Source organism: Elgaria multicarinata, chromosome 1 (assembly GCF_023053635.1).
Source record: "Elgaria multicarinata webbii isolate HBS135686 ecotype San Diego chromosome 1, rElgMul1.1.pri, whole genome shotgun sequence".
Lineage (NCBI taxonomy): Eukaryota > Metazoa > Chordata > Lepidosauria > Squamata > Anguidae > Elgaria > Elgaria multicarinata.
The window spans coordinates 21,565,293-21,583,468 of NC_086171.1; the positions used below are offsets into that span (position 1 = coordinate 21,565,293).

At 41.8% G+C, this 18,176-nt stretch overlaps 1 protein-coding gene across 1 annotated transcript in view; it reads right to left on the reverse strand.

Annotated features, from left to right (window-relative positions):
• Positions 1 to 574: 574 nt before the first annotated feature.
• COL6A6 (collagen type VI alpha 6 chain) overlaps positions 575 to 18,176 on the reverse strand; it is a 63,455-nt gene continuing 45,853 nt past the window's right edge. The window contains exons 26-33 of the mRNA XM_063147597.1: positions 17,984 to 18,034; positions 15,802 to 15,864; positions 13,506 to 13,563; positions 6,792 to 7,285; positions 6,395 to 6,491; positions 3,737 to 4,411; positions 2,209 to 2,305; positions 575 to 669 (exon numbers count right to left, since the gene is read on the reverse strand). Of these exons, the coding sequence (XP_063003667.1) occupies positions 666 to 669; positions 2,209 to 2,305; positions 3,737 to 4,411; positions 6,395 to 6,491; positions 6,792 to 7,285; positions 13,506 to 13,563; positions 15,802 to 15,864; positions 17,984 to 18,034 (1,539 nt within the window). The 3' untranslated portion in view covers positions 575 to 665. The remainder of the gene's footprint in view (positions 670 to 2,208; positions 2,306 to 3,736; positions 4,412 to 6,394; positions 6,492 to 6,791; positions 7,286 to 13,505; positions 13,564 to 15,801; positions 15,865 to 17,983; positions 18,035 to 18,176) is intronic.

Below are 18,176 nucleotides of genomic sequence, written 5' to 3' on the forward strand. Positions count from 1 at the left end.
CTCCCTCACAATAGCGGCCAGCATTCCAGCAGAAAGCAAACCAAGCCACATATATGTCAACACGACATTCTAAAATAAAAAATGATGCTTAAAACTGAGGTTCATTTGTTGGTTTGTTTTAGGAGCAGATGTTGATATTAGTATGCTCTACACAGTAGAAGTCTACTGTATCATGATCAGAACTCGGGGATACAGGTAAAAGTACAGTAAGTGAAACTCTGCCCAGCAGGGGCACTGCCAGGCACCTGTCCAAATGTACGTAGAGGTGTGTATCTGTGTGTGTGTGTGTGTATGTGTGTGTGTGAGAGAGAGAGGGGGGGGAGGAGGACTGAACTCAGCCACACACCCTGTCTGCATCGCTTTCACACACTCATTAGAAGGGTAGGGACAGTGTCCAACAGAAGGTATGGCCTTGTTAAAATGATAGAGCACATGTATTTCTTTAAAAAGATGATGAAGATCAGAATCACTCCATGGAATTCATATGCCATACCTTGTTTTCTCCTGTCATTCCCCTCAACTGAACAACTGGACAAGTGAGCCAAATGAATGCAATTGGAACTATACAGGGTAATTTTTTTTAATCACCATTGATTCCTTCTAACCAATGAGAAAGGAAGGTGTTTCTGTTGTTTCTGTAACAGGATTATGATATCTTCTTCCAATTATCTGAAAAAAATATTAAAAGCAAATTCTGGGTGAAGCTTCATACAGATGAATTACAATAAACTCATTGGGTCCCTTCACACACTACAGATTAAGTACCAAACAAAATAATCTACAGCAGAAGATCATTGGGTTGGATCCAGACTTACTCATATGTAGACTCAATTAAATCAATGGGCCTTGATTTCAAGTCATGACTAATTTAGGTCCAATTTATTTCACTGGGTCTACTTTAAGTATGTCATGACTAATTTAAATCTGTCTGATTTCAGTGGGTCTACTCAAAGTATATATCTGAATCCAACTCCATGTGCTTAAACCTGCATCCACCACAATTACAATATCAGAAACTGAAGGACAAGTGCTTTAATAAATAAAAGCAATGGCTAAGCTACCATTACCACACAAAAAGGAGTAAATGCATCAAAATAATTCTTAGAAAATATTAAATGGTGAAATGCTTATCATTGAACATTAAAGGATTTACCAACCCTATTAAAATGATGAGTTCTGAAAAATTTCAATGTCAATATCTTATTACTTCAAGAGAAACATGTGGACCAGCAACATGGAATGCCTTTTGAAACAATTTGTTTGATAAAGTGCATCCCTTATAAATGACTTCCAAAATAAATAAATTGAATGTTATTATATGATCGCAGATTCTAGCACAGTTTTCTTGGGAGAGAGTGTTTTATTTATTTATCTATTGCATTTCTATCCTGCCTTTGTTCCTCCAAAAAACCTAAGGTGGTGTACATAATCCTCCTCCTCTCCATTTTATCCTCACAACAGCAATCTTGTGATGTACGTTGGGCTGAGAGTCTGTGAGCAATTTATTGCACACTCAAGAATGGCCACTCACTGACATTTGTGGGTCCTTTGGATGACATAATCAACCTCCAGGATGTCACCCACACTTCCCCCCATTCCACTTTAAAAAAAATACAGAGATAATCAGCTATTTTTTTAAAAAATGTGCAAAATCGCCCCCATGTAAAGTTGGCCTATAATTCCTCCACTATAATTCCTCCACTAGATGACACCATTTCATTGAAGTCAATAGAGCATGCAAAGACAAGAAGTATTCAATTTAAACCACGTGGCCGCTCGTGGCTGCCCATGTAATGATGCCGATCGTAATCCCAGAAAGGAAGCAGAATCAGAAAGCTCCAGGAAAGCAGCAGTTTTTTTAAAAAAAATGTAGAGCAGTTCTGTGACTGGCCCATAGTCATCCAGTGAGTTTCTATGGACGAGTGGTTGCTAGAACCCAGATCTCCTGAGCCCCAGTCCAACACACTAACCACTACACCACAGTGGCTCCCCATAATACCCATAAAATGACCATAATCTTACAGATATTTGGCTATTTTATAATCAGAGGTTTAATTACTATAAACTTTACTCACCACAAGTTTTCCATAGATTATTGACATGCTCATTTTAGTCCTCCCCTCTACCCCCACCCCCAACACCTAATATAATAAGGGGCATTTTGCTAATTAACAATAATAATCTCCATTAATAATTGTCTGGACTTACATGAGACTAAGACTCCTTGAAGAGAATCTTGATTTTTGAGTGCCGATCTTGTTACATTTTGTCCTGAGTTCAGCTGGTGGATAGCTGTTGACTCCAACTGTTGTGCCAAGTGAGTATAGAAATAACATCAATGACATTTGGAAATAGATGCTGCCATGCTTTCTTTTTGCTTTAGACAGATGTTCAGCTTTCCCCACTATCATCTTTAATTTGATAGACATAATAAGAGACATTGAAAGACTGGAAAATCAATTGAAGTGAAAGGCCATTTTCATTGGCACAATTTAGAGACAGCAGTTCTACTATCCCATCTGTTTTTAGTCCACCTTCTTCAAGCTCACAAATTTCTCTGGTTCTTTAGAGATCACCAGACCCCTCTTCAGGGTTCAATCTGAAAGCATGAAGGGGCAAATTCGAAGCACATGAGACTAACCTCTTCCCCCCCTTTAGCCCTGGCTGAACAACCTTAGCATCCTCCCACTTGTATTCCCCAGAAACTGGTACTGAGAGGCATCCTGCACCCAGTAGTGGAGGCAATGCTTAGCCATCATGTCTACTAACTAAGGATAGTTTTATCCTCCGTGAGATGGAATTAGTGCTTACTTTTTAAAGAAAACTAAATCTGGGTGTGTGTTTTAATCTGCATGGGCGATACACTATTCCTCTGTAAGCCCTGTTTAATTCTAATTACGTGGGGAGAGCTGAGGCTGCAATTGCTTAGTGGTGAGGGGGAAGCACTCTGCATATGCTCAGAGGCATTCTGTTATTACTGAGCTGTTATTTTTGCTTAAGAATTCTGTGCTATGGATTCACTGACCTTAGGTTAGCCATTTATTGTTGTGCCCCATTGTTCCTCAGCTATAAAATGGGCCCAGTGTCTTCTAGATAAGATAAATACAGGACTGTGTAGATAGATAGATATAATACACATTTAACTTACCATATGCATTATATGTATCTGCCTTACCATGTAGTTTGTCCCTGTGGTGTTATTACATTGAATCATCATTTTAGTTCCCACTTTCTACTTGTAGCATAGCTGACTGTGGCTTCTGCTGGCCCATCATTATCTATCAGGCCATGTTGTCGGGCTGTCAGACTCATTCGTCCCTATATTCTTCAGTAAAATGTTAGGTATGAAGTAGCACTCGTTCTGATATCAGTAGCATTGTGATATCTAGGGACGAGGGGACCTTATAGATGCGAAGGAGCAAGTGGGATTGTGCTGCCAGGCCTGCACCAATGTTTCTGTGCCCCATCCCTGACCTCTGCACCTAGGACCAAGGAACTGAAAGGAAGCATTTATGTGCATAGGTCATGTCCAATACACAGCCCCACTCTCTCCTGCATGCATAGAATGAGCACATGGAGGAGAAGGTCTGAAAGGGGCAAATGAAGCTAATGCAAATGTTATAATATAATCATCATCATCATCATCATCATCATCATCTATTTTTTAAAATGGGATGGAAAGGATCAGCTGGTTTTTTGTTGTTGTTTTAAGCAAAACCTCATGGCAACAACTTACTTCGAAGGAGCTGTAGAAATGTTTTCAGGAACCGAAGTGCATAGTTCAGTTCAGGCTTGTGAATTCTGCCAAGCTGAATCAGATGCTGCTCCAAGGGTAAACTTGAAATGTCTTCGAGTTCTGTGCTATTGTATGAAGATCCCAAAGAAAGTACCAGCAGGGCATATCCTTGGCACTTGGCTCTCAGAGACACTTTCTTTAAGACTTCTTTATCCCATTGACTCGTTCCTCCAGCAGATATAACAATGATAGCCTTGTGCTTTCTCAGGTTGGGCACTTCTGAGAAAATGTTGTTCATTGTCCACTGGATGGCATGGCCAACAGCCGCTACTCCGTCCAGCCGTTGAATAGATTCCCGGATATGCTTTTTTATCAACTCTGTCCTGCCATAAGTCACCAGGTCAAACTCTTTCTTTACTGGAGTTGTCTGTTTGGGGGGTTTGAATGAAGATGGAGCGTGACTCAACACAGCCACCCGGTCCCCTACGGAAGACGTGGCAGGCGCAGAGGACATATCAAAGTGGTCAAGGACTCTGATTAAGAAGCCCTTCAGCTTCTCAAATTCAGTGGGATTCATTTTGTGTGAACTATCCAAAACGAAAGCAGCATCCACGTACCCCCACGCCGGGTGGTCTCTTCGGCTACGTCCACAAACAGCATTCGGTTTGCATTTATCTGGAAAAGAACAAATATTTCAGGCGTTGCTGGCTCCAGGTTTTGGAGGGCCCTTGGGCAAGACACCCTCAATGGGCCCCCTCCCATAGTAGGTCTACCTTTTCACCACCGTTGTCACCAGGTGCCATTGCTTGCTCTTCACCTCCTTTCTCATCACTGCTTGTTTTGCAGGCAGAAAGCCAGTGAGCAAGCAAGAAGTGGCATCTCCTGCTCCTCCTTCTCACCACCACTGTTATCTGGGCCAGAGCAAGAGGCAGGTGAGCAATTGAGGAGCAACTCCAGGGGGCTCTTGTCAATGGGTCCCTGCTGGGGGGGGGCCCCTCGGCAGATCCCCAACCATACCCACCCTTGGAGCCAGCTGTAGCCAGCTATACTGTTTACAAACAGTAAAAACATGATCATTGTACTCAGGATCTGACAGAGTGCTATGTTTTAGGAAGGGCTACTAGTAGTTCCAGAAATGCACAGCTCCAGGCTACTTTTGCATTTTTATTAACTCCAGAGCTCTGCGTCATGGTGTGTGTTAACTACGCATCTTCTGGTGTGTGTTAACATGGCATGTGTTAACTACGCCCATTCGCTGTGGAATTCCATTCTGTGTTCTCACTCAACCTTCTCTCGCCATCTCCTATAGCAGTGGTTCTCAACCTTCCTAATGCCGCGACCCTTTAATACAGTTCCTCATGTTGTGGTGACCCCCAACCATAAAATTATTTTCGTTCTTCTCTACACGATTCATTGTCATGGGATGGTTTGCTAATGAAAATAATACATAACAATAGCTTTAATAATACAAAAGATGATACATGACATAGTTCAGTCAATACAGTTTCCTAAGACCATCGGAAATATGTGTTTTCCAATGGTCTTAGGCGACCCCTGTGAAAGGGTCGTTCGACCCCCAAAGGGGTCCCGACCCACAGGTTGAGAACCACTGTCCTATAGCATCCCACAGGTCAGCATCCCATCTCTTTTCTTTCTGCACCCCATAGCATTGCCATTCTTTTCTCCCTTTGCCCTCCATGCCTTTCTGTACCTGCATTGGTCAGCTATCCTCACCTCACAAATGTTACCTCTCTTCCTCTCTCTAGCCCAGAGTGCTCTGCCTTTTTCTCTTCCTTCTGCACCCCCAGGTCTGATACCCTGTGATTTTTTTCCCCTCACAGAGCAAATAGCTGCTTGAGGAGGCAGATGGGATGGTTTATATTGGGAGAGGGTAGGTGTGGAAAGGGTTAAACCTCCTTCCCCTAGTGCCACAGTCCCCATCCAATTTGTGTAGTAGTAGGAGCTGCTTCAAAACAAAACAAGAAAATAAAGAGACAGGATCAAATCTTATCCAGATTGCTCCAAAGCAGTTTTACTGATGTGTGTGTGTATATATATATATATTATAATTATATTATATTATATTTGTATTGTGCCCTCCAGTAATCATAGGGGCCATAATGCAGCTGATCAATCCATGTTTACTCCATGGGCTTAAATGGGATAGTTAATCTCATTTACTGTAATCATGGGAGTAGTTAAGTACTTAACTTTGGAGTAGACCTTAGAAAATAGTTGATTTGCCTGATAATTACTGTATGTCCTGGTAATAGTTTCAATTCAACTTTTGATAGGCCTTTTTGCTTGCTGCAAAGAAAGCCCATGATTTTCAATCTTACTTCTGTTGTAGGATAGCAATACTTGTTATTTCTTTCTGTTTTTGCATTTAATATATTTTACTCCTGTGTGTGTGTTGTTATTCAGATGCTGAAGACAGAAAAGCTCTATGGAATGCAAGACAGACATGCATAATCTGGGGAGAAAGTGCACCTCATTTAGGTACTCACAGCTAGTAAAAACCAGAGCAGACACTCCAATAGTGATTCCTTAAAAACCCAGAGACTTCTGCCAAGCTCTGTCAAGTTTATGGCTCAATTATTATGAAATATAGTTGCCTCCACTATAAAGTATAATTTGTAAGCAGATCATGCTTCATACCATAACAAAGGGTGCAGAGTTGGAGTCTATATAAGAATGGTGTATAATCTCCCTTGATAGGTATGGCAAAGACTTGAAATTGTCCGGAATCATCCACCTAGAAATAAATATGGAAAATCAGGTAGCAGACAAGGAACACATAACTTAATGTTCTCCCCACCCCCTCTCCATGTACACTGATAGCTATCGGGGAGGGGGTTTCCTGTGAGGATACCAAGAATGTTGTACATAAAGCAACAACAACAACAAGAAGAAGGCTGCCCCCATTTGGGTTACGTCCATTGATTTGTAAAGTAACTTCATTGCAATGTATAAGATTATGCCAGGCCCAATGCAATTTAAAGCCTTTGAGAGAAATCCCCTGAGTACACAGAAGAAAAAGACAGCAGTTTCTCACCAGAAAAGCACGGCTGACCTCAGTGACGTTATTAAAACCAATGACTGCTGGAACAATGTCATATGCACTGAACTCCAGGACAGCTGTGTCGATAGAACTTGGATTGTCGGATGGGCCGTTGCTGAAAAACACAGCCACTTTTCTCACATTAGCACCTTGGAGAGTTCGCTTGAAGACATTCCTGGCGACAAACCTCATAGACCCACCAATGTCCCGTCTGCTTGTTGATCTCTGGTAAGAAAGAGCCCTGAGCTCCTGGAGCAACCGGCTCTTCCGGTGGAAATCTGAGAAGCGGATCAGGTAGTGGGTATCGGAGCTGTAGGAAACAACAGCCACTCTGGCTCCCACGGGACAATTGCTCTCTCTGATTTTGATATCATTCACAATCCCTATGGCAATCTCTCTCATTCGTTCAAATATCTGGGGTGTGGTATCTTGGGATACATCCAAGGCAAACACTAATTCGGTGGGATATACTGGGCATTCCGGTGTTCCTAGGACAAAATAGCAGATTGCTTATCAAACAAACCATGAGATTTCAAAAGACAGAAAATGTATGCTTCAATATATATCAAATCAGATTTTTGTTACAATCACATTGTGTAGTACTCAGGCTAAACTGTTCACTATATGGTAATATGGTTTGTTTGTTTTAAATTTGAGATCACTTTTTTATCATTCTTTCCAAACTGGAGTACAAAAACCCCTGCGTATAATATAGTAAAATAAGTAAAAACTTTTTTTTTTACTTTTTTTTAAAAAATAATCTAATTTAACAAAAGACAAATGCTGTAAGCCCATGACTAAACAAGTAAGAGTGCAATCCTGTGCATGTTTGGGGAATGCTAGGAGTCATAGGTCTTTTCTTTCTAAACATGCATAGGGTTGTGGCCTAAATAACCAGACTTATAGCAGTTGGCCATTAAACTTATGGAAGAATTCACCTAAGCCATACCCATCTTTGCCGTGCCTGGATGCAAAAACAGGCAAAAAAGAGTGTGATCAAGCCAAAGGGAATCAATTTTAACCCCAGTGTGATCTCAGTATCTAAATAAGGTCTCATTATTTAGACTCTGCTACAGAATCTACATTTATTAGTTATTTAGATTCTGTATTGTTAATCTGTTTCTTTTTGTACACCACTTTGACTTTTTTTTAAAAAAAAAATACAGTAGCATCTAGATGTTTTTCAAACTCTCATAGCTTTTCTTAAAGCGATGGAAGTGTCTTAAAGTGCCTGGCTAATGACAGCTTCACAAGGAAGATGCTTGGAACTGCTACACAAAGCAAGCTATTTTGTGTGTTTCTTGCTCATGTGGATCACCCTCTGCCTATAGAGTGTGCCATCATACCACCACAATCATGGAACAGCTGCTACAGGGAAGCAGGGGATTAGACTCAATGTTAGTCTATGTAAGTCCCATTCATTTGATAGGTCTACTCCAGCCTTCCTCAACCTGGGGCGCTCCAGATGTGTTGGACTGCATCCCCCAGAATGTAGTCCAACACATCTGGAGCGCCCCAGGTTATTATTATTATTTATTTATTTATATAGCACCATCAATGTACATGGTGCTGTACAGAGTAAAACAGTAAATAGCGAGACCCTGCCGCAAAGGCTTACATTCTAATAAAACCATGATAAAACAATAAGGAGGGGAAGAGAAAGCAAACAGGCACAGGGTAGGGTAAACAGGCACTGAGTAGGGTAAAACTAACAGTATAAAGTCAGAACAAAATCAAGTTTTAAAAGCTTTAGGAAAAAGAAAAGTTTTTAGCTGAGCTTTAAAAGCTGCGGTTGAACTTGTAGTTCTCAAATGTTCTGGAAGAGCGTTCCAGGCATAAGGGGCAGCAGAAGAAAATGGATGAAGCCGAGCAAGGGAAGTAGAGACCCTTGGGCAGGCGAGAAACATGGCATCAGAGGAACGAAGAGCACGAGCGCGGCAATAGTGTGAGATGAGAGAGGAGAGATAGGAAGGAGCTAGACAGTGAAAAGCTTTGTAGGTCGAGGAAGGCTGGTCTACTCTAAGTATCATGACGTCTCCGCAGCCATAAAGTAGCACTCGACTAACTTGTCAGATATGTGAGCACATTTGGATAGCTAAGTAGTTTAATTTTAACTAAATACTCACCTTTGAAACATGCTAAATAAAAGAAAGAAAAAAAGATAGCATTATTATGCAGCAAACATTCAAGTGTCTCTTCTGCATACATTACCAACATGAATTCTTTGCCTATTTACTTTATAGTAGTCAATTGGTGTTGGTGTCACTGGGATTTGCAATTTTGAATACACAGGGCATTTACAGCCATAGAGAGCAAATGGCACTCAGAGGACCCAATTGGACTTGAATGACAGTGTTTGAATATGAATTAATGAATGGAATATTGAAGGAAGCAAACAAAATGTTCCCAGGAACTTGCCCTGAAGAAGGGACAAATCTACCACTTGTCACAATCTTCCCCTACCTGGTGCTCTCCAGGGGGCTGTTTTCATGGCGCAGGGTTGACACCACTCAACCGCCAAACCCTGCAGTATCACTGGTGTGGGGTGGCAGCAAGTTATACAGATGAAGGGAGGCAGTGCAGGATTTCTGGCATCCATTAGGCTCACTTGGCCCACCCCATCCCGCAACTTCTGGCAACCAATGGGACATCACCTTCCACCTGAAAACACCCCCCTCCCAAAACAGCACCCAAGTGAGGACAGATGGGGAAGAACCATGCTGACCTCGCTCAGGCAAGAGGGCTCCTAATTGGTAGCTGCATCATGTAATTGTCGCAGCGCATATTCAGAGCCACTCCAGGGCAAAGACAATGTACAGATAGCCAGCCCCCTGACGTGCTGGACTGGAACCCCCTTCATCCCCAGCTAGCATAATAATTGGCCATGCTTGCTTAAGATGATGTGAGTTGTAGTCCAACTACATCTGTAGAGTGCCAGGTGAGGGGAAGCTGAACCGTTGGGTGTCTTCATATGCTAGTGCAGACATCTCTTTTTGTTGTTTATTCGTTCAGTCGCTTCCGACTCTTCATGACTTCATGGACCAGCCCACGCCAGAGCTTTCTGTTGGCTGTCGCCACCCCCAGCTTCCCCAAGGTCAAGTGTGTCACCTCCAGAATATCATCCATCCATCTTGCCCTTGGTCGGCCCCTCTTCCTTTTGCCTTCCACTTTCCCTAGCATCAGCCTCTTCTCCAGGGTATCCTGTCTTCTCATTATGTGGCCAAAGTACTTCAGTTTTGCCTTTAATACCATTCCCTCAAGTGAGCAGTCTGGCTTTATTTCCTGGAGTATGGACTGATTTGATCTCCTTGCAGTCCAAGGCACTCTCAGCATTTTCCTCCAACACCACAGTTCAAAAGCATCTATCTTCCTTCGCTCAGCTTTCCTTATGGTCCAGCATTCGCAGCCATAGGTTACTACAGGGAATACCATTGCTTTAACTATGAGGACCTTTGTTGTCAGTGTGGTGTCTCTGCTCTTAACTATTTTATGCAGACATCTCTACTTTGCATGTAAAGTGGACAAACAAAATTTGTAAACTATATACCAGAGCAATCTGGGACCACACAATCCAAACTGTGACATGGGATCAGTTTCCATCAGAGGTTTGTCAGGCCCCTTCTTTGAAAGCCTTTAGGAAATCTTTGAACACCCTACAGTTTTTGCTGGCCTTCCCGTAAATTCTTGGGCTGCTAATTCCAGGTAACCTCTATTTATATTGTGTGTGTGTTTTATCAGCAACCTATATTTTTATTGAACTTTGAATAAAAATTGTAGTGATTGAATTTTATTTTATCTCTTTTGTATGGCTTTTATCTCGTACACTGTGTTGAGAGGGATTTTATGTTCTTCACTGCCACCTTTATAAATCATCACGGACCAAATTCATCCTCCCCTTTCTAAACTTCCTTGAAGGCCACACGGAAGAGTTCAAAATCAGGTGGTTGCTGGCAGACACAGACAACTTTGTAAGCTACAGGGTGGCCCTATTTGCCCTAGCAGCATTAAAGTTAAGGAGAGCTTTTGTGGCAGGTCTGGATTCTGACCTTGGGTAAGGCAGACAATAACACAAAGAGTATGGCATTGATTTAAGATAACATGTTTTATTGCTGCTCTATTTTGCTTAATGTGTTTACTTGTCCTACCGTTTCAACAGTTTTAATCAGATTAATGTTTTATTGTTTTAATGTTTTTAATGTTTAAATGTTTTAATGTTTTATGATGTTGTGATGGCCATTGGCTACAAACAATAAACAATGAATGAATGAGAGGGATTTAACCATAAAAATAATTTTGAATTGGGATAAAAATAACAAAGATAGATGTGAGCGGTGGGAGCATAATGTTTCTCAGTGGGTCATGTTCATTCACCACATGGGCTGCAGCTGAATTGTGTTTATTTATATATGCCCTGGACCAAATTGTGTTGCAATCCAAGTCATCTAGATCCAAGTTGCACTGAACGCTTCAGAAAGCATACTTATGATGGGATCTGATGGAATCATGGGAGTTATTTGAAATTATTCCTATAGGTGAATACAGACGGTACACATTATATTGGAATTAACACAGCATTTTCAGGAATGGTCTATGTACACAAGTCAGCTTTTATCCTGTTCATAGGCTTCCCCCCCCCCCAAGAAGAAGTTACCTGGATTTTCCTTTCTAAAACTATTGTTTCAGTATAGATTAATCTACAAAGACCTCCAAGGACAGAAAAAATAATAAGACCTTAATTTCAATATATGAGCCTTCTGTGGCGCAGAGCGGTAAAGCAGCAATTTCTGCAGCTGAAACTCTCCCCACGGCCTGAGTTCGATCCCAGCGGAAGCTGGTTTCAGGCAGCTGGCTTGGGTCGACTCAGCCTTCCATCCTCCCGAGGTCGGTAAAATGAGTACCCAGTTAGCTGGGGGAAAGGTAATCATGGCCGGGGAAGGCAATGGCAAACCACCCCGCTATAAGGCCTGCCAAGAAAACGTCAGCAAAAGCTGGCGTCCCTCCAAGAGTCAGTAATGACTCAGTGCTTGCACGAGAGGTTCCTTTCCTTTCCTAATTTCAATGTCTGGCGGTACTTTTGGGCATATCATACAACATGTATCATATCAATAATAGCCAAACCATAAACAAATAGGGATCTGCCAAAAACAAATAGAGTAATGATTCCCCCTTCATCCATAACTAAATGTGTAAGCACAGGACTATTATTGCTAAGAAACAGTACTTACAGCTGTGCTCCTGAACGTAAGCAATGAGTTCACATGGCTACAGAATGAGAAAAGAAAAACAAACAAAATAAAACCGTGAGTTGATGTGAAAAATGTTTGAGAAGATTTTTCTGACTATATAAGGGTAGTGTTGTATACATACTGAAAAGGAAGCCACACCATTTGCTCCTTTAATACCCTGAAAGAAAGAAATCATAGATTATCTTTGAATCGTTTACCCAGAAATGGCTTCTAATGCACAGCCATAATTGAAAAAGGCCAGATCTAAACTTTGTGTCGAATCATTACGAATGTGGAATAAAAAGCAGGATATAACACTATGAAAGCAGTATATGGAATGTGGATTGTGTCCCAACAGTTATTAGTGCACTTCAATACCGCTATAAAGCAGTTGTGTAGATGTTAGCCTAAGAGTCTTAAATGTACTCGTTATGCATGAAGATATCCATGTATATATAAATAAAATAAAAGCAGAAATAACGTGTACCTTAGCACATGTCTGTCTGTACTGACACCTTGCTGCAAGGTAGGCAAGATCTACACTACTGTTTTATAACCGTTTATAATGGTATTGACAAGTGTTGGGGCCCAGGACATATCCCATATATTGTTTTCAAACCACTTTCAAAGAGGATCACGAGACGAGTGTTTTGTAGCATGCTCATTACTGGGCACTCACGGATTTTCACATGTCCATTTCATGACGACATCTGCATTCTGCATGCTTCCTGCTCCTTCTGGTTATTTTCCCATTAAGAAAAAAAGACCCCGGAAAATCCGTTGTTTTTTTCTCCTACAGCAAAATGTGCCACCATTTCCTGTTGTGTTCAGGGAAAGCAGCATGACAAAAACGCCCACTGAATGGGCCACATGGTCTTTGTTTACTTCCTCTTTCTTCAGCATGTGAAGGAAGAGGAAACTGCTCATCCCTACTATGGGATAGTAGCACGAGGCAAAGTGACAGGAGGGAAACGTGATCCCCGTCCCCACACACACACACCTGAAGAAGCTCAAAGTGTTATATCCTGCTTGGTGTAGCTCTGGCCTTTATGTGAATTCCATCTTCATCGTTTGCCTGAAACCAACACACACGGTGTATCTAGGAAACTGGCTATCATTCCTGAAACTCCTGTACCCTCTCATAAGAGAAGTCACATTACAGCTTCAATTAGAAGCATAGCAAGATGTCTGCAAAGAAGCATAAAGAAGTGCATGCAGGAATATAAATGTAAATGCTCATAGATGGCCTATTAGCAGGTCACTGATTTCTAATTAAAAAGTAATCTGTAACACAAACAAGCAAAACTCAACCTAAGATATACACACAGGAAAGAAATATGTTGACATGGAAAGGAGAAAATTATGCAAAGTGCTTAGTTTACAGTTATTATTGCACCATGCACTTATTGCAGTTTCCCAGTGGCTGAGTTTTCCATGCAAATAATGTTGTGCAAAGCACATGTGACAGATTCTCCTACCCTACGTCCTGGAGGTCCAGGGTCTCCTGGTACCCCTTTCAGGCCAGCGGCACCTGCAGCACCCTAAAAACAATCAAGGGGGGGTTCCCCGTTAAAAAATAATTTTAGGCACACATTTTGGTACTACAGGTAAGGGAAATCATGATAATGGTAAGATACAAGCTGGGCTTCATGATGGTGATGATGATGATGATGATTGATGATACTGGGACTTAAGGCAGTTTACAAGATTAAAATATGTACAATTAAAACATATACATATAAATTACAAAAGTTAAAATAGAATTAAACCTACAGTAAAATTAAAAACATGTTAATTTTTTAAAAAAAAACTGCAACAGATTAAAAGGGGGGATGCAATACATTAACACAGGTCCAGTATAGTTCCAAAAGCCTGCTGAAACAAAAAGAGTTTTGCCTGCCTCCAAAAGTGTAGCACAGAGGGAGCCAGCCTAGCCTCCCTGAGAAGGGAGTTCCAGAGCCTTGGAGCAGTCACCGAGAAGGCCCTCTCCTGCATACCCATCTGGCATGCCAGGGATGTTGGTGGGACTGAGAGAAAGGCCTCTCCAGAAGATCTCAGAGTATGGGCAGGCTCATATGGGAGAATACGGTCTTTCAGTCTAATAGTGTTACAGTTGTTGTGTGAACATTTGAAGTTGTCTTAATACTGATTCTTTATGGCTGGCATCTAGGGAACAGTTCAACATAATTCCATATGCCCAAGGAGAATCTGGACTTGTTTCTCTCTAATTGTAGCCTCTCTCCCCAGCCCCAGTCCACTATTTGCCAAGCTACTTTTGAAACTGAGGGGAATTTAAAAATAGGTTGGAAAATGGTATGAGGGCCACTGAATTCATGGAAGCAGTCCTTTGGGTCTTAGCCTATGTTTGTTTGAAACATTTATATAATGCAGGTTTCTTGTTATTATTTTTACATAAACTGAGTTGGAATTTATTAGTATTCGTGACTTCTATATCCCCTTTGCATTTAAAGGGTGTTTTATAATATTATCTTATTCATTATGATCACAGCCTGATCACCAGAATGAGGGAGGCAAAATACTTCAGTTAAGCATAGCCAGTAGTGAGAGATAATGGGAGTTGTAGCCAAAACATCTGGTGGGCCACAAGGTGCCCACTCCCCGATACTGTTATTCAGGGTTTTCCTATTCTGTGGGTTCAATTCAATTCCCACTTCTGGGAACCTACCCCAGCATCCAAATGCCAGCGCAACGTCCCAGAAGGAAAGAGGGACGTTTGGCGCGGCGTGTTTTTTTGTTTTTCTTTACTTTTGCGCGACAATGAGGGCACAATCGTGTGCCAAAAACTAACTAACTAACTAACTAACTAAATAACTATATATATATATATATATACACACACACACACACACACACACACACATACAAGAGGCATCACTGCAATGGCAAAACAATTTTTCCCCTCACCCTCCGATGGGCATGGAGCCCTGCTACTCACAGGCAAGAAGGGACTGTAGTAAAATTCAGGAAAATCATGATCCTAGTTATCAGGTCAAAGTGAGTGGTCATCCCTGGTTAACCCCAGGATCCCCTGTGCATCATTTAGACACTCAGGGATGACCGCGTGACCTGCCCGGGATAAATCGCTGGTGTAGATTTGCCGATAGATTGGCCCAACATTGCCTAGTGAGCTTCATGGCCAAATGGGGAGTTGAACCTATGGCTTTTGGTTCTGTTATGACACCTCATGCAGGGCATGTCTACACCATGCCTATATCCTGGGCTAGTCCTTGGATCGTCCCTGTGCATCCACATGACGCACAGGGTATCTCGAGGGCAACCCAGGATGAGCAAGGACTTACCCTAGGATATCACGAACCACAGAAAACCTGGCTTTTCCATGGTTCTGGGACCATCTTGTAGAGTGCGGCCATGTGGCCACTGCTCCCGGGTTGTCCTGTGTTCCCTGTGAGTAGCAGGACACTTGAAATGGGCATGGAGCTGCACAGCAGCAGGGTTGGAGTTATTTTTCTTTTACCTTAGCGATGGAGCATGAGTGCGCTCCTCTCGTTGTTGCTTTTTTAAAAAAAACGTGGCCGTGACTTCCTTCTGGGATGTCACGCAGCTGTCTAGACACCCAGGGAGGTTCACGGAAGCTGGTAAGTCCACGATCCTCCCCCTACACCCTTGTGGTGTAGACATGCCCACACTCTCATGTTATGAAGAGCTTAAATCCAAATCCTTCATTAGGTCTGAGTTGTGGATTGGATCATAAGTGCTTAAGCAGCATATTACTTTGATATTAAGAGAGTTTAACTTGCCCTTTGCCCAGGGATCCCTTTTGGTCCTTGCTCTCCTGGAATTCCAGTGTTGCCAATGTCTCCCTAAATGGAATAGATTAAAAGAACCATTAAAGACGAGGGGGAATGACCACGGGATGCTTCTATTTATTTATTGAAATATTGAAAGCCTGCCTTTTGTACCAAAGCAATCTAAGATGGCTAACAGCAGCAAAACAAACAAAAACCCACTAAATACTTATCAAAACATTAAATTAAAAAGCAGTCTGGCAAAACCAGAAACAACTAGGAGCTCAAAATTATTGCCTCCACTGCATCAGCTCCGCAAATCTCAAGTGCCATCTGAAATAAAATCATCTTGACTGCCTGCTGGAACCCTGGAAAAGTTCAAGTACGACTTGAAGAAGTCAAAAAGATCCTCAAAAGAGAGCAATTCTTCAGCAAATAGCAGGATGTGAGGAAGTAGACAAATGCTGTGCGGTGATTAATTTAAGCCAGGAGAAACAGGCACATTTTTCAGTAGTTCATAACAAATTTGAGCAGCAGTATTGCATACCCTAGAGCAATGAAATTGATGAAAGGTCATACGGAGCTAGATCATATGCAGCCGTTTCAAGATTGATATATATGCTCTCAGCTGTCCACTCTTGCTTGGGGAAGTGGGGCACAGACATTAGACCAGCTCTCATTCCTAAGTGCTCTTAAAAGGTCCCCTTCTGGGGGAAAAACAAAGTCGCCATGGTGGATCAACCATGGTCCAACATTGCAGGCTTTTAAGAAGGCCTTGAAAACATATTATTTTACTCTGACCTCCTAATATGATTGCTGGTTTTATTGCTGATTTTATCAGGCGTATTTTATGTGTTTTATTGTTGCACGCTGCTTGTTGTGATTCCAACCCCTCCCACCAAAATGTAAGACAACAAAGAGATTTGCTGTACAATTAGTACAAAGCCTTTATTTAGTTAAAAAATACAAAAAAAAAAACCCACCCAAAAAACCACCTCTTCGTACCTAAAGTGACTGGGAAGTCTAGGAATGATCTTCTAAGGTTAATTAGCCAAACAAAGCAAGGCAGTTTCCCACCATGCCTAAAAGGCTTTTACCAGACTTCTCTTGACCCAACTTCTGATGTGCAGCTAGTCTGGTGAAGCCCCTCCCACCTCCTGTCAACTCCACCCATTTGACCTGCAGTGAACTCTGGGATCTGTCAATTCACCTTCCAACAAAGACTGAGTTCCTGGGGCAGGGGAAACAATCTCTGAACCTGGGCCTCCTGTGCGATAAGCTCCTGGGAAGATTCCTCCCTTACTCCTGGAGAGTCTTGGGGAATTTCCTCGCCTGCTTTCTGTCTTGACTGACCTTCTTCTAGCTGTGATTCTGAGCATCTGAAACCAAATCAGGGAGCCCAGGCCCCATTCTGACACCGCCTTGGAAGGGCTTCTAGCCTGAAAGGCAGCCAAAAACTATTTTAAATAAATAAACGAAAATATTCATTGGATGTACTCTCTGTCCAGCTCTGATTTAAGGCAGAGGACATTACAGGTACAACGAAGTGCAGGCTAAGGTTGAAGGAGGGAGGAACCTGCACCCAGCACCTGATGAACTCATAGCACTGGCCATGGATTTGGCGAGGGAGACTGGAGCACAGCAATATACTTGCAATGTTCTGCAGCTCATAAGGATCTCTAGATAATAGCATGCAGCTATTCCCCAAACGGAATCTTGATGTACTTTATTAATTAACTGTCAGCCAAATAACTACTCTTGTACCACAAGGAAGTTATTCATCTGCTGTCAGGTTGCATTTCCACTCTTTTGCATGTACATTTACCAGATCATTAAAACACAGTGAAAACATCGAAGTAGAATAAAGATGCAGCCTCTTTGATTTTAATGTTTTGAAAGTACATGATTACCTTCTGTCCCATTTTGCCAGGAAATCCTTTTTGCCCCTGTAGCTCACAAATGAGAAAAACAAGATTTTATGTGTGTATGTATTTTTTTAGAGGCCCTGTTTGCTGCCAAATGAATCGGTACCAAACTATAAGATTTGGTATTAGGAAGCAACACTTACGCAGGTTGTCTTGTTCCCATACCTCTAAAGTAAGCCATATTTATTGGCAGTCATTCTAACTGGTATCGCTGAAAGACTGGTGAAAAGGAGTTAAGATTTTCATGTAAGATTTATTTTTACACTTACCTTAACTCCCTTACTACCTGGCCGACCATATCCAATAGCACCACCATCTCCCTAAAACAAAATTACATTTTACATTACATTACGTTTCATTTCCATTTACAGTTTTTGTACACAGTGTTCTTCAGTGCTTCCATTTTGTGTTAGCAACTATGCATGAACCAAAGGTGGGTTTTGACTCTGTTGTCCTCTGATG